This window comes from Eleginops maclovinus, chromosome 16 (assembly GCF_036324505.1).
Source record: "Eleginops maclovinus isolate JMC-PN-2008 ecotype Puerto Natales chromosome 16, JC_Emac_rtc_rv5, whole genome shotgun sequence".
In the NCBI taxonomy this organism is placed as follows: domain Eukaryota; kingdom Metazoa; phylum Chordata; class Actinopteri; order Perciformes; family Eleginopidae; genus Eleginops; species Eleginops maclovinus.
In genome coordinates, this window is record NC_086364.1 from 3,218,840 (window position 1) to 3,234,768 (window position 15,929).

Sequence of the window (15,929 nt, forward strand, 5' to 3'; positions counted from 1 at the left end):
ATTCATATAGTTAAAGTATGAATACCAAAATGGAGAAATACTTAAAATTGTACGTGAATGTATAAAAGTATTAGGAGCAAATTATATTTTAAAAGTAGGCTACTCATTACGCATAATGACCATTATGGAATAATATAATTACGCATGGGTTATAATTTGCTATTCATTCTAATGAACATGATTTTATTTTATTTTACTAGCTGTTAAAGGTGGAGGTATTTTAATATAAATGGAAATATGTCCCTGCAAAATATTTGATATTAGTAGATACAATTATTGAATAAATAATGTGGATAATAGAGTGGAGGAAGAAGTAGGCCTACTCGATAAAGTCATTTAAAATTGTATAGAGCAAATGTACTTTCCATTGCTGTTTGCTGTAGCTATATTAAACTTTTAGGATAGTATTCACCAAAATACATCATGTAAAACTAAATGGAAAATTATAACACATCAATTTCTGAGTCAGTGATGAAATGTGGAAATGACAGGAAAGTAGTAGTAATGAAATTAGGAGGGATAGGTGTGGACAAACTGCAGTGAACTCGATACAAATCCCTCCGCACAGAGTCGAATCACATGAAAATGAATCCACCTGATCGCTCCCTGTCTGATCTCCCGCCACTCAAAGCCGGATAAGTGCTCCTCACGGAGGGTTTTATACAATAACGCAACACATTATTCCTGCCAAATATTCCTGTTTAACTCTGAAGTGATGCTGCGGGTTCACGAGGCAGCGTGCACGGCGGTGGTGTCATTTATTATACAACAAAAGGGAGAAAGGAGAAATGATCTTGGGAGAAAAGAAAAATCTGGAGAGAGAAAGACCCCCCTCCTCCTCCCCTCCTCTTTTCACATCTACTGACCATTTTTCTTCAAAGTAATGACTCCAACTCAATGTAGTATGACGGAGAGGGAGAGAGAGGGAACAGAGTGACAGAAGGGAGTGAGAGAGAGGTGGAAATGGCTTAAAGAAAGGGTGTGGAAAGAGGGGAGGGGGGGCTGAGTAAGGGAGAAATAGAGAGAGGGGGGGGGGGCTTGGTTGTGCTCGGGGTGAACGGGAGGTCAGCGCGTCTCAGACAGCAATATTAAAATGTGTACCGGGGACGCGGAGTGACACGCCTCGTCCGTTAAACAAAGAGTGTGCCAAACTGGCAGATTAATTTGAAAACTTGAGTCCATGCGCACACACACACACACACACACACACACACACACACACACACACACACACACACACACACACACACACACACACACACACACACACCATCACAACACTTAATGCCTTAAAGAGCCCACAGTCTCCACAGCAGCCCTGCTCGGTCTCCCTCAGCCCCAAACCGCTCGCTGTAACACCGGGAAACACTCACGGTAAGGGGGGGTTCCGTTACCATTTAATGCCAATTTAGTCGGTTTATTACGAGCAATGTGACGCTTTGTTTCTGCTGGATTATCACCTTTAAATTCTATCTAACAGTTATATTTATAGTTTTTTTTATCATATGCTGAGCTATGCGTTCCGGATACAGTCGCGTTTACCGGAGTGCGCGTGTGTCCGCAACAAACAGGGATGTCGGGGGAAATGCAGGAATTGTTCAAGAAGAATCCTGGAGAGGTTAAAAAAAACCTGTGGCGTCGGAGGAAGAGAGAGTCGAGGAGCCGAGGCGTGAAGAGGAAGGTTTCTCTGCGCCGAGACAAACCGGATATAAGAGCGGAGCGCGGCTGAGTTGGAAATGGAAAGAAGAAGCAGAGGAAGAAAAAGAAGAGAAAAATATATTATCGCACAAACAGGGAACATGTCCGAGAGACGCAGAAACGAGAGGAGGATCCTCGGAGTGAGAGGAGTGAGTACAAACCAGAGGAAGATCCTCATCTGCATACAGTGTGTGTGTGTGTGTGTGTGTGTGTGTGTGTGTGTGTGTGTGTGTGTGTGTGTGTGTGTGTGTGTGTGTGTGTGTGTGTGTGTGTGTGTGTGTGAGAGAGAGAGAGAGAGTTCGGTGTGTTTTTATTGCTATGATGTGTGCGTGGCAGGTGCTTTCCCCGTGCTGGGAGGAAGAGGAAGACCACGTGTTGCCCTCCATTTCCCATGCCTCCTCTTCCTCCACTTTCCAAGACACTTATATAAATATTATTCATATTTTTGAGGTTGTATGTTTTGTTTGTTTTTTGCAAGCGTTTTTCAATTCTCTGTACTCACTTCTCTGTGACGCCACCAGTTGTGGCGTCACGGTGCACCGTAGACATTTTGGAAATAATTCAGATTGTTATACAATATTAAAGGCTTGTTATGGTACACGGAAAAAAACTGAAACGTTTACTTTAATTCAATGTATTAGGTCAACAAATTACACATTAGTGTATTAGGTTAGTTGAAAGCAATAATATTAAGTTGAACCTATTATTTTAGGTTTCAACTAACCTAATACAGTTACCTGAAATCTGTTGACATAATAAATTTAATTAAAGTCAATTTGTAAATGTTTTCAGTGAAAGCAGCTCTTCTTCGGCCCTAGATACACACATACACACACACACACACACACACACACACACACACACACACACACACACACACACACACACACACACACACACACACAAACACACAAACACACTATCCCTAACATGGCTACCAGGGAAGGGTGAAGACTACTCCTGGCCTGAAGAAGGTTAGAGGTCATGGACAACTTTCTCCCCAAAATAGTTTGAACATTTTAAACAGTTGTGCAACTCGTCTACATCATGATGTCACATAGCTACACTGCTAGAGATGCTGGTCATATTTCCCACGTGGCATAATGGCACAGTGAGCATGAATGATATTTCTTTCAATGGTTTCTGCTCTGCAGTTTGCATCCAGATGTGTGGTCTCCAGTTGATGGTGTGTGGAGTAGTTGCCAGTATGAGAGTTCAGAAAGCGGCAGTGGTTCCAGCGGTTTGTTTTGCTCTGCTGATTGCTGCTGTCTGCTTCTTTGATTATTAGCTGGAATAAAAGGCTCCCATTGTCCCAGACTTCATGTGCGTCCATTTACCATTAATTAAATCTGGGGAAGCTTTACGCAGAGCTATTTTTAATGTAATTTTCCATTTTCACCACTAATTAAAAAATTATATGTTAGGCTTGCACTGCAGGGGAGGAGGGTGGTACATTTTAAGGTTGGAATTACAGCTTTAGTGATTTGAACTTAAACTGTGTTTATCTGTAATTTGGCCCTTCATATTATCCATTTATCTTTGTTTATTTTCTACTACGTTTTCAAACTATGTGCAATGCTTTTAGTTTAACATGCTGCTGTAACGAAAACATTTCCCAATGTGGGATTCTACAAATTAAAGTTTGGATTTGGGGGATTTTATAAAGTGCAGCATCATGAGGTTATTCTAGCCTCTCTGCTGTTCCAGTTTTACCTGACATGCTGCAGGTTGCTGGCCCTCCATTGTGATATTAATTTACTCTTATGGATTTGTCATGAAACATCTTTCAATTAATACATGCCATGGGGGGGGGACAGGCCTTTGCCGATACTTTGCATGAGAATAACCAGGGAATGGATCTCGATGTATTTTTCAAACTGCACAAAGGAGCAGCAGCACATTCTCTTCTTCTTCGTTGCCCTGATAGCTTTTTCACCTCGGTCATATTTCAGAGCACTGACAGAGGGTCACTGCGGATAATCACGCCTTTAACCCTTCATGTGTTCATTTCTATTTTCTCTTTGTGGCTGTACAACAGTTAGGTCCCGAGGATGAGAAAAATAAATAACCTTTGTGCCATGTTTTAGGGTATAAGGCTGAAAACAGATGGACACATGAAGCTAATTTGATTTAATGTTTTACACAGCTGACGTTTGTTTATTCCCAGACATGTTGTGTCATTGCCTTCCGGATCTTTTTGAGGTTTAAATCCCCCTTTGTATCCCTTTATTAAACTAATACCTAGGCTATACAAATTATGAAATCTTACCTTAACGCACGTAGATTTAATCCATTTTCCAAAACCAAATGGCGGTAGAAGCTGAAAGAGAGATTCTTTTTCAGAAGCTTCGCAGGCAACCACTGACTTTGTGAACCTCAGATGGGACTAACTTGTTAGAAAGGTCGTAAATTTAGAGAGTACTACTTTAAAGGTATTTATTCACCAGGACTCCCTTGCTCTCCTTGAATATTTTATTGCTTTTTATTTCATCCCCTCCTTCCAAGCACATTTCCACCTCCGGATCATGTTGGTGTTTGAGCTGTAAACGGAATTGACCCGCAATAAAAGGCACATGTTTAAATCCAGATGACCTTTTCACTCACTGTATGTCATCTCCTCTCTCTCTCTGTCTGCGGGGAAACTAAAGGATGATATTTATAATATGATCGTTTTATTTGTGTGTGTGTGTGTGTGTGTGTGTGTGTGTGTGTGTGTGTGTGTGTGTGTGTGTGTGTGTGTGTGTGTGTGTGTGTGTGTGTGTGTGTGTGTGTGTATGGTTGGATAACAGGACTGTTGGTCAGCATGGTCCTGAAGTATCTGATAGGGTTAGGATTCTTAATAATCAAAAAACGTAAATGAATCAAATGGCAAAATAAAGCATTCAGATTGTACTTGTTTTAATTAATTTTTTTAATGCTTTTACAGGTATTATTTTTAGAATGAAGTAACAAACAGAATTAGGTTTTTTTTGCATCGTATACATAAAAGGAATTTGCTTTTGTGTGAAATGTTGCACTCATAAACCCAATAAGAGGGCTTACATTTAAAAAAGGAGGAAGTATTGAGCTATTTTAAATGCTATTTTGTTATCAAATAAAAGAAAATGCAATAGACTATTCACTCTGAGAATACAATATGTGCAGATTATCAGAATTTAAAGTGGCAGAGATTTACACATAAAGAGAATCAATTTCAAGTCTAAATCTCTCTCTGTGGATCTCTGGTTGGCACATTGACCTTTACCTGCAGCCGGAAACAATAACCCCCACCCCCACTCCCCTGCCTTCACCTGAATAGTGCCTGTTGACAAACTTGACAGAGGGAGGGGAAGTTCCGCAATCAGACACACAAACACCTTGATCGATACCTGAGATGGCCCGCGGCTCAAAGGGAGTTCAAGGTAAAGACACCCACATCTGCAGAGCATAAACGCTGGATTATATTGGAACTAAATAAAATAAAATAGAAATAATGAATAAAATAGGCAGAGAAATAAAAAAGCAAATAATAAAATAATAACAGAAGGGATGCCATGCAGAGGCAGATTAGAAGCTGACTGACGGTGCCTCTCCCCCGGCCTGAGGAGTCTCCGTGCTCGGGGCTTTTACTGTCCGGTTTGGTGATGTATGAGCACTTTTTGGAAGAAACAGAGAACAGCATTATCGCCTGCAGCAGGGAGGGAGTGTAAGTTTCACAAAATCAATGCAGCAAAAAAAATTACATTGTAAATATGGCAGGAAAAACCAGTTTAAGTAAGAGCACAAAGAGCTTTTTATGGAGTATGTATTATTTGTATTTTATTGTTGCTCTTCAATGATCTATTGACCTACACATTTGAAATAAAGAATACACCTAGAGTATGAACTAGTTTAATGCTTAATATATTTAAATTCACGTTTATGTTTCAATAATGGTTTATTTTTGTATTTATTTTAGAAATAAGGACAGCTTGATATATATAGAGTGCAGGTCTTTGGTCAGATTCTTTTTTTTAATTCAGTTGAATCAGTTTTGGAGTCAAGACTGCAATTCATTTACTAAAGTGAAGGACATTTATTCATTTATTCATCGGGCCATCCATTCTTCAGCCGAATCATTCAGAACCCTTTCTGATAGGACAGTGTTCCCGTGTGCCAAGACATTTATCTCTGCTTCCATTACGCAGAGCTCCTTCTGCCAGGTTCTTTTATTACCTTTATTTGATTCTTCTTTTAGACAATTAGAACTTTACTTCTAATTAAATATTGGGTGGTTAGATGGAAAGCTTTAGATATTGTTTTTACTTACATTTTGAAAACAATTTTCTTTCAAACGAATTCCAATTGATACAAAATAAGATTTGTTGTTATTGTCAGAGGCCTCCTCTCCATTTAGCAATATCAAAATACTTGAGCTCAAAATAGGCTACATAAGATTTTTTTATTAGCCCATAATTAATACTTTTTCACAAATTTAGCCTTGAATCTTGAATCTTTTGTGCATTTTTACGTACATTCGTTATTGTTACAATTTTAAAATATCCAAAAATGTAATAATAGATATAGATATAAATAAGGAAAATATGTCTTGGTTTTTTATACTGAATATTTATTTATTAAGCAGTTTCCCATTTAAAGCTGCATATAGAAACGTAATTTAAAAGGTGACTTTAAATCAATTCAAAAATGTTTTTTTAATTTCTTTGTTTTTGATCGTCACATTGCCTCGTGGGAAGTGTCAGAGCATTATAACTTCATCTGGAAAATATTTCTGCATGGCCTTGACAGGGGGTTTATGAAAGCAATAAGAGTCTATCGACGGAGTAAACACGCGCCTCCAGAGAGCCGCTGTCTTCTATATCTACCCTGTAGATCCGGATTTGTGTAAAAATCATTGAAACAATCACAAATTCGCTTCTAGGGGAGTATATAGTGGATTTATACACGACGGCAGCGGTGGATCCAACACGAAGAAGAGAGCCGCTATTATACGGATCGCTGCTTCATATTAGAATACAAGTCCCAATCACTTTTCAGCAAACACATTCGTACTTATTTCTCGAGTTTATTGGTGATTATTTGATTTAGAAACGACTGTTATTGTGTGTCTGTTCTCCAGAGTGATGAAAACCCAGTCCAAGTTTGGTCCATTTTATTTGTTTCGATCATCCAACAGTCGCACAGTTTCAAAAGGCCAATTCCTGGTTGAATTGGCCTCTTTTTTATTTATTATTTGTCCTGTTGAAAAATGATGCGGTCGACTGTACTGTTCATCTTGGAAGCAGGCGAGATGGGGGGGTTGTGTGTGTGTGTGTGTGTGTGTGTGTGTGTGTGTGTGTGTGTGTGTGTGTGTGTGTGTGTGTGTGTGTGTGTGTGTGTGTGTGTGTGTGTGTGTGTGTGTGTGTGTGTGTGTGTGTGTGTGTGTGTGTGTGCGTGAAAGGTTTCGATTTAGAGACGGTCAATTTTCTCGAAACAAAGGACTTGGATCTTGGATGTCTCCATCAACTAGCCTGTGTGTGTGTGTGTGTGTGTGTGTGTGTGTGTGTGTGTGTGTGTGTGTGTGTGTGTGTGTGTGTGTGTGTGTGTGTGTGTGTGTGTGTGTGAACATAACATAATTTTGATTCTATTGACTACAGTGTTTCTTGTTTTTAAGCCCATGTTATGTTAAGGTAATAAGAGTTATTGTAACATCTTTTAGGTATGAATGCTGGGAAAAGAAAGGGACTATTTTTCTTAAATAATGAATAAGGTTCAGCTCCTTATTTTGTACTGTTTTGAGTCTCTTTTATCTTTTGAAAAAGGATTTAGGCCCATTAAAGGATTAAAAGGCTTTATGTACAGCTGTGTTTTGCAGTGAACATCCAAAGCTCCCGGCTCTTCCAACAATGCAACATATTTGAAATAAAAGGCAAATACAAGCAGTAAAACAGCGCAATAAAGTATTTGGTTCAATGTTTGCGTGAAAAAGAAAAATGTGCAGAGATAAATTATGGTGAGATAAAGCAGAATCTACCATTAAATACTGTACAGTGGAATGTATACGTCGCTGTGTGTTACACGGTTATGCGTCATGGATGGGGGATTCATTTCCTTTTGGAGGAAAAACAAAGACTTGTATCTCTAAAGGGCAAATGCAGGCGTGCAATATGGACTTGCCATGCCAATGATGTTAATACCGGAAAGTGGAGGGAAATGCATCCTGTTTATTCATGCACGGCAAAGGGCGACTGGATTACTATGCAAGGGGAGTTTTAAAAGTGGAATGTGCGCCTGTAGGAGGAATGCTGCTTTGGTGCTGGATTCCTAATGCTAAGGTCTGCTGGTGATTTAGAAGGCCGTGTAACCTGAATTAGTTGATGAATTTTCTATCGATCCTAAACAAGCAAGATTTATCTCTGACACCGTGCTGCTGCTGCTGGGTGGCGGCGCAGGCCCACTCTCCCACTCCCCGTTATTAGGGATTTACAAGACGAACAAGAAAAAAAGAGAAAGCTTTTGCGAGCACACACACCCAAATATATACACAGAGGGTGGTGCAGGCGCCACTTTAAATCCCCCCGAGCACTTTTCTCGCTGCTTCTTTTTTTCTTTCTGAAGTTGCAGCCAGACGAATAACAGGGGGAAGGTTTGCATAAGGGAAGACTTGTCATACTGTTGCTCGTGTGTTTCCTGGCGTGCACGGATTTTGTCAGACGCGCTTTGTTTTTGTTGTGATTCTGCTCAGAACGGCGTGCGCTCCGATTTGTGGCGGAGGGATACAGAGAGAGTAGTGCCGGGGGAGGGAGAGTTTTGTAAAGACTGCGAATGCCAACAAACTGAGGCCATATGATGATGCGCGTGCGGGGGCCCGTGTATATGCTTAATCCCATTTCCTTATCCGGGGTCCGTCCCGGAAGCGCGCCATTGGCCGAGCGCGGTCACGTGGCTTCTTAACTTTGTTCACTTGACAGAAAAGTAGGAGGGTTCAACGGAACAGGAATAACCGAAGAGTAAAGGGATGAGATATAAATTGTAGTTATATATTTTCCGAGTAGGTGCAATTCCACAAAAAGACTGACATTAATGGCCATGAGCTCCTATTTGATCAACTCCAACTATGTGGACCCGAAGTTCCCCCCCTGCGAGGAGTACTCTCAGAGCGACTATCTGCCCAACCACTCTCCGGACTATTACAGCTCCCAGAGGCAGGAGCCCGCTGCCTTCCAGCCGGACTCCCTGTACCACCAACAGCACCCCCAGAACCACCACCAGCCGCGAGTGGAGCTGCCGTACACGCAATGCCAGCAGCGTCCGGGACAGCCCGCCTCGGTGGTGATGTCTCCCCGAAGTCACGTCCTCCCCTCAGCCGGACTACAAGCCACCCCTGTCCCGGAGCTGAGCCACCGCTGCGAGTCGGTGACACCCAGCCCGCCTCCGCCCGCGTCTTCTTACGGGCAAACGCCCCACAGCCACAGCACTTCGTCCCCTACTAGCACTCGGAAAGACCCCGTCGTGTACCCGTGGATGAAAAAAGTCCATGTAAACATCGGTAAGTGCAAACTTCTCTCCCTCTATCCCCCCTCTCTCTCTCCCCTCGCTGCGTCTTTGTGCAGTCAGCTAGGTGTCCACCGTCACAATCTACGGCTTCCCCTCTCACCGTTTCTCTGCTAGAAGTACAAGAGTAGCCCTTGGGTCGAGATTTACGATCGTCTGTTTGCAGGGCCAATATAATTACACCCTCCATAAATTTTTATTACACCTCTCCGCTGAGGTGCCTTTTGAAGTTCGATCTCAGGCTCTAATTCCTCGCCTTATGACAACTCAGAGCGAGCCCATAAGTTAGCTTTTATGCTTTGGTAATTTGATTTTAAGTGGCCTAGTTGTATAAACGGTGTACTTTACTCTGTCGAGCCCTTCTTCCCTACTCGTTGTTTCAGGGGAGGGAAAGTTTTATGGCAGCTGAAATATTCATGTTTATGGAGCCGGCCGTAAAACACTAATGTAAAAGCGAAGAGCTGCAGCCTGTTCTGGCTCTCTGTGAGCTTCTAATAGACTCTCTGCCTATTGCTTGTTGGGAGAACCCGAGCGCGCGTTTGCGGGGCGACAAAACGTTTATAAATGCAGCGTGATGCGTTCACTGCACCGGGCTGTTTAATCGGTAAGCAAAACCAAAACAATTTCTTGCATTTTAACCTTCGTAGTTAGCTGCCATGTGTTCGACATCTGACTTCATTGCATCGTGTTTGGTTTAGGTATTGGCTATTTGTTGAATCAGTTTGTGATTAAGCCCCCCGCCCCCCTCCCGAACAACACCTTCATTTTCAACCACTGAAAGAAAAGACTTATGACTGCGTGTGTGTCCGGCTATTTAGATTTTACTGGATTTTTTCTACGCTAATGTATAAAAACTGCAAGACACTTCGAGTTTTCCGAAATGCGTCCGTGCATGGCCCCCCCATTTTCGAATCACAACATTTGGACACAAGCGTCAGGATTCACACCGCCACAGGGCCTGCACTGACACCTGACAACATGTTCACTGCGAAGGCAAAGTCAACAATCTGTAGTGCAAAAATCTGCTGCAACAGCTGAATGGGAAAATGTATTTGTGGCAGGGTTAAAGAGGACTGCTATCAGAGCAGATTCTGTCAAGGTTGCAGCCTTTTTATAACAGCCGCGGCTTTATTTCTCCTCCATGCTCATAATGGAGGAGATATTTGTGTTTCTTCATGTGGCTCTATGTGCTGTTTCAAATAACCATCTGTGTCGCTTCCTTTTTAATGAGCAAGACATAAGATATATGCCAGATATAAAACAATAGTATTCAGTGCAAGCCAATATTGTGTTGAAAAACCTCTGAATTCCCGATGTTGCACTGTGGAAAATATGGCTTTAGGTCAGCTTAATAGTTAGGACTTTACAACATTACAATAAGTCCCAATTACATTATTATTATTCTTATAATAATAATTATTATTATTATATCTTTTTTTGAAAGATACCTTTTATCTTTTATATTTTGGACGTGATTGCATTGTGTGTGTTTTTTCTCTCAAGACAATAATATTGTGACGCTCTTTTATTCCCATTGTTGTCCCACAGTGAGCACGAACTATTCAGGGGGGGAGCCGAAGCGCTCGCGGACGGCCTACACGCGCCAGCAGGTCCTGGAGCTCGAGAAGGAGTTCCACTACAACCGGTACCTGACGCGCAGGCGCAGGGTGGAGATCGCTCACACGCTGTGCCTCTCGGAGCGGCAGATCAAGATCTGGTTCCAGAACCGGAGGATGAAATGGAAGAAGGACCACAAGCTGCCCAACACCAAGGTCCGCTCCGGGGCTAACAGCAACACAAACTCCCAGGCTCTGACCGGATCTTAGAGCCGCATAGGGGCCCCTGCAGCCCGGTTCTGTGGCCCGGTGTCTGCATTTTTGTTCCCAAACTGAACGCCGAAGCGGCACCGGAGCCTGCACTTTTGAACGGAAAAACGCCCCTGCTCTGGAAGGGGAGAGGGATGTCATTGCCGCATGATGTTACACACTAATATGACGTTATGATGTGGGAGGGGTGGGGGGGGGGGAGTGTTCCCATTCACAAAACATGAAATGAACAAAAGTACGCGAAGGAACAAACTGAGAAAATGACTCGGACGCTTCTTTGATTTTATTCTCTGTCTCCCCCCCTGCTTTTTATCTGTCTGTTTTCTTCATTTTTGTTTTACTCCTCTCTCACTTCCTATCACGGTAGGCTCAGGATAACGTGTCCTCGTGCGTGTTGTTTATTTTTATTTTCTCAACCCGAGATTTTTTTTTTTTTGGTGAAGATGGATCCTCGTTTTCATCTTTAATCATGCCAGACTCGGGCCCCATTTGTCATGTTTACTCGGCGGGTACAAAGCAAAGGGGTGAACCGCGGCTCTACCCATTACCCCCCACCCCCCCACCCCACCCCCCCACCCCACCCCACACAACCACTACCCCTCACCCACGCACGTGTGATAAATGGAACTCACGTTTCGTCAAGAGAAGTATTCTTACACACACACACACCCGCACACGCACACAAACCCACACACACGCGTGCATAACGTCAAATATTACCTCCGGTATGATCCAATATGACAGCAGGCAGTTTTCAGTCTTGCTGCTTTATAATTATTTGTGTTTCGTTGAATGAGAACAATAGCTTTTCAAATTTCACTTACAGTTATTTTTGAATTCAGTGTTTATTGTAAATGATGAGGACGATGAGGCGCGTTCATGTGGTCCGTTTATTGTTCATGTTGTGATGTAATATACAGGGAATTAAAGTTAAATTAAACCATCTTCCACTACCAATCAAACAGGGTTTATAAAGTTGCCTAAACATTAATATTCAAACCAAAATCCTGGTACTAATAAAACACATTATACACGCAGCACTATACAATGTACTACCTATTACCTCAGTTGTACTTATATATATTTTAATGTTGTTTTGTCCTCTTATTTTCTGTTGCTCGTTCAATGAAGTGACAGCTTTTCGAGCTTTTTCTATTTTTTAAAAATGTGTGATTATAATATTATTACCTGCAATACAAACTATTCATTTCTTGTATGTGGACATTTTGAAAATATAATTTAATTTTAGCAAGGGAAATGGGAAAAGTAAGGAGCTTTTTATTGCATGTCTGAATGGATTTATTTTTTATATTTCTTGCTCTTTGTCGTTTTTCTGCACATGTAATGCGCACACACTTCCTCTCCTTTCTTCCCTCCCCCTTCTGTCTGTCACCTTGTTTTAGATATGTTATTCTGCAAGTGTTTCTCAATTGATGTTATTTTATTTACATTCCAAAGATCAGTTTCTATATGATGATTATGATGCTAACAATGATACTATTGTTGAACATGTGTTACCTCCTCCGATGTACGTCTCTGCTTTTGCCTCCTCAGTGTCTACCTTCTTATTATTTGTAAATAGTTCATAGAAATTTAAATAAATGTCTAAAAATATAATTTCTCTATCCTCCTCTCTTTGTCGCAAAAGAACGATTATTTTTTGGTTAAAATTCCTAAATACACTTAAAAAACGGAAACGTTGACTTCAATTAAATGTATCATGTCAACATTTTTCACATAAATTTTACCTAACAATTTGTATTTAATCTTAATATTATGGCTTTCAACTAACCTAATATAGTTATGTGAAATTTGTCAACTTAGACCATTTAATTAAAGTCACCTTTTCAGTGTAATGATAGTCAAGAGGTTTAGATTTTTTTTAAATCATCTTATTTGTTGTATTGGAACATTTTCCTTTTTTTCTTCCTTTGGCTGGCTCCAGGAAACATATATTTCCCCCTCTCTCTCATGCACATTTAACGTGAGGGATGTATTTAAAGCATATGCACACACAATAAATAATTTCATTTAATTTCACTGTTGCTTTTGCCCACAAACGCGCAGAGACCTGTCTGGAGAAATCAGCAGTGCGCGATGATTAATCTGTCCCGGCCATGAGTGATCTTGGTACATTACGTCCTGTAATCTCGTTTTAAATCACAAACCGTCCCTCCGTTTCACTCCCGTTCTCCCGTTAATTTAACGGCTGCTCAGACGCGTTTGCACCGACCCGACACCACCGCTCCTCCTCTCCCTTCCTTCCTTTAACTATAAAGGAAAAAACCCCTCCTTTAATGCTTTAATGAGTGTAATTTTAGTTTTTTCGCTGTTTTCTGGAGCGGTGCTGGTGCGCACACGTGTGTATTATTTTTTATATATTACAAAAGGGAGCGGGCCTGCGCCATAGCTCAAACCCTGACAAGCAAATAGATAATCAACATGACGAATGGCTTCTTTTGTAAGACGCGGCTCCCGTATTAATTTTCATTTTCTTTTCTTAGAGCAGGTATCGAAAAATATGGAGCAGGAGAGGGGGGAGAACGAGAAAATAGCATTCCTCTCGATGAACTTTAAACAAAAAAGTGTGCCCCCTAAATTGGTCCGCTCGTATTCCTCGGCCCAGAGAAGATTCCCTATTACTTGTTGGCTGATTTCTCCCTGGGCCTCTTGCCACAGAGACTCCCTCTGCCCATTTATCTGTTTTCTTCCTGTTTATGAGAGGCTGCTCCAGCTCCTCCTATCAAACTGTACACCTAGATGTGCTCAACAAATACACAAAGACGCACACATTGCACCAAAATGGTAAATCCATAGTGGGCTTTTGAACCATCATTTCCATTGTTTCTTACAGCACTGTTCTTATTTAAAATAATATTTGTATTATTTGCTTCCAAAGGTGCGTTGCCATTCCCGTTTAAAATGTTTAAATTGTCCATAAATGTCCAGTTTTCTTCTTCTCGTCGTTTTTTCTTTAATTATTCACTTGGTTTTTTATGGTTTATAATTTTATTTGGCTTATGGTTCTAAGGTGTAATACTCTCCCCTTCACACACACAAGATTATATTTGTCCCAATTGTCTTATATTGGACAAACAGACCCCCTCCCTAATATTCACACACATATGTGCCTCCACAATAACCCCTGAAGCCTCTGAGCGCTTCGAGTCCGAGTGGAAATAAATGAATTTGCGTGCTATGTGACACCTTGCACAATAAAATCCACCGAGGAATCCTTACTCTGTTTTAGCCTCCCTTTATCAGCCAGGCCTTCTGCTGCTCATGTGAATGGGGAAGCCCACCCCACTCCCCTCACCCTTCTGAAAAAGTTCACCGCCATTATTTTGTAAACTGGGCAGAAGGGACGGCACCTCAAGAAAAATGCGAGAATTATACAAGAAACAATCATTAATCACTGGTCCTTCTTTAAACACTTCTTCTCCTTCTTCTTCTTCTCTATTGTCATCCGGCAGCCACACACAAGACCCCTTCTGCCAGGAGAGAGGCAAGGAACAGAGAGGCAGACAGAGGGGAAGGAAAAGAAGACGTCTTGGAACCCCCCTCCTCCTCCCTCCTTCCCTCACACACATAAACAGTCACACCTCCCCTTCCCACCCATCAGCTATTTTTTACACCCAACAAGTATCCTAGCATAACAAAAAAAGTTTTTTCCTTCCTCGTTGGAAAGAAGAAAATCCCTCCAGAGAAACTCCAGTCCGAGAGCCTCCCAGTGCAGAAGAAGAAGAAAATGGCATCGAGGGCTCTGAAACTGGTGCCATCCAAGGTAAGCACCTAACCTTTTTTTCTTCTTTAGCTCTCCTGTTCCTGTCTGATGGCTCTGTGGCGTTTTTATGGTTTTATTGCCCCCTGTGCATTTGGTGAGGTCAGGAGTTTATGGCCTGTGGGGCTTTGATTTTAGCGCAGGGACTTTTGGAGTTGCGTGTTTGTGTTGGAAGGTGTGCATCTGTTAGTGTGTGTTTGCATCTACAAATGACAGGCTTGTACTGATTTCTCGTCAGTTTGCACAAATGTTCCCAGCCCCCCCCTTTGCTGCGGGGGTGTCACTTCTGCGTCTGTTTGTCACTCATGAGGCCTCGAGCATCTGTCGTTGTGTTTTTGCGAATCTTTTACGCACAGGATTTGGTTATTTGGGTTTGCTATTTTTAGATTCGACCTGGTGTATTTTAATTCATGTAATCCAAATACGGTAGGAAACTTAACACAGTCGCCTATATAGGTTCATATAACTCCAGAAAATGTGACAGAATATGAATAATTCCTGGTTCAACAGAAGCTTATTATGCATTTTGTCTTGGCTGCGTTTCTGTGGTTATAAAGTGTTGCTATGGCCTATAGCTTTTAATGAGATACTGTTGCATGCACGCTTCTGAGAGTGTTTGTGTGTGTGTGTGTGTGTGTGTGTGTGTGTGTGTGTGTGTGTGTGTGTGTGTGTGTGTGTGTGTGTGTGTGTGTGTGTGTGTGTGTGTGTGTGTGTGTGTGTGTGTGTGTGTGTGTGTGTTCTTAATTTGTTGGCCAGGTGCTATCAGGCTGTGGAGACTGCAGTGGGAATATGAATAATACCGCGCTCAATTGGAGAGAGGGATGCAGTGGAGGGGAGGGAGAGCGAATAAGAAAAATTAAAAGAACAGGGGGAGCTCTGGTTAATGGATACTCTCTCGGTTGCGCTTCAAAACAATTTACATCGAAAACAAACGATCTGCAAGCCTCTCCAAATGAACTGCGAACGATCGCCGGTCGTGGTGCGCGTCCGCTCATCTGCTGAACCGACCACTCACTGCTGTTTGACCCCTCCAGAAATCAATCTCCCCGGGATTAAAAATAAAGGGCAACGGTTCTGGTTGGGGGGGCTCTGGCCTCATGGGGTTACAGGAT

General features: G+C 41.9%; 2 protein-coding genes across 6 annotated transcripts in view; both read left to right on the plus strand.

Annotated features, from left to right (window-relative positions):
• hoxb3a (homeobox B3a) overlaps positions 1–15,929 on the plus strand; it is a 63,918-nt gene that overhangs the window by 8,859 nt on the left and 39,130 nt on the right. For 2 of the 5 annotated variants that reach the window (XM_063903798.1, XM_063903805.1), the window contains exons 1-2: positions 1,306–1,847; positions 14,510–14,820. The gene's annotated coding sequence lies outside the window, so the exon portion shown is untranslated. Of the gene's footprint in view, positions 1–1,288; positions 1,848–14,509; positions 14,821–15,929 lie in introns of those variants that run through there. The other 3 variants (XM_063903799.1, XM_063903800.1, XM_063903807.1) reach the window with 3 other exon arrangements.
• On the plus strand, positions 7,324–12,653 carry hoxb4a (homeobox B4a). Its single transcript, XM_063903812.1, has 2 exons — positions 7,324–9,205; positions 10,759–12,653. The coding sequence occupies exons 1-2, from the start codon at positions 8,740–8,742 to the stop codon at positions 11,034–11,036; spliced, it is 744 nt and encodes a 247-aa protein (XP_063759882.1). The 5' UTR covers positions 7,324–8,739; the 3' UTR covers positions 11,037–12,653.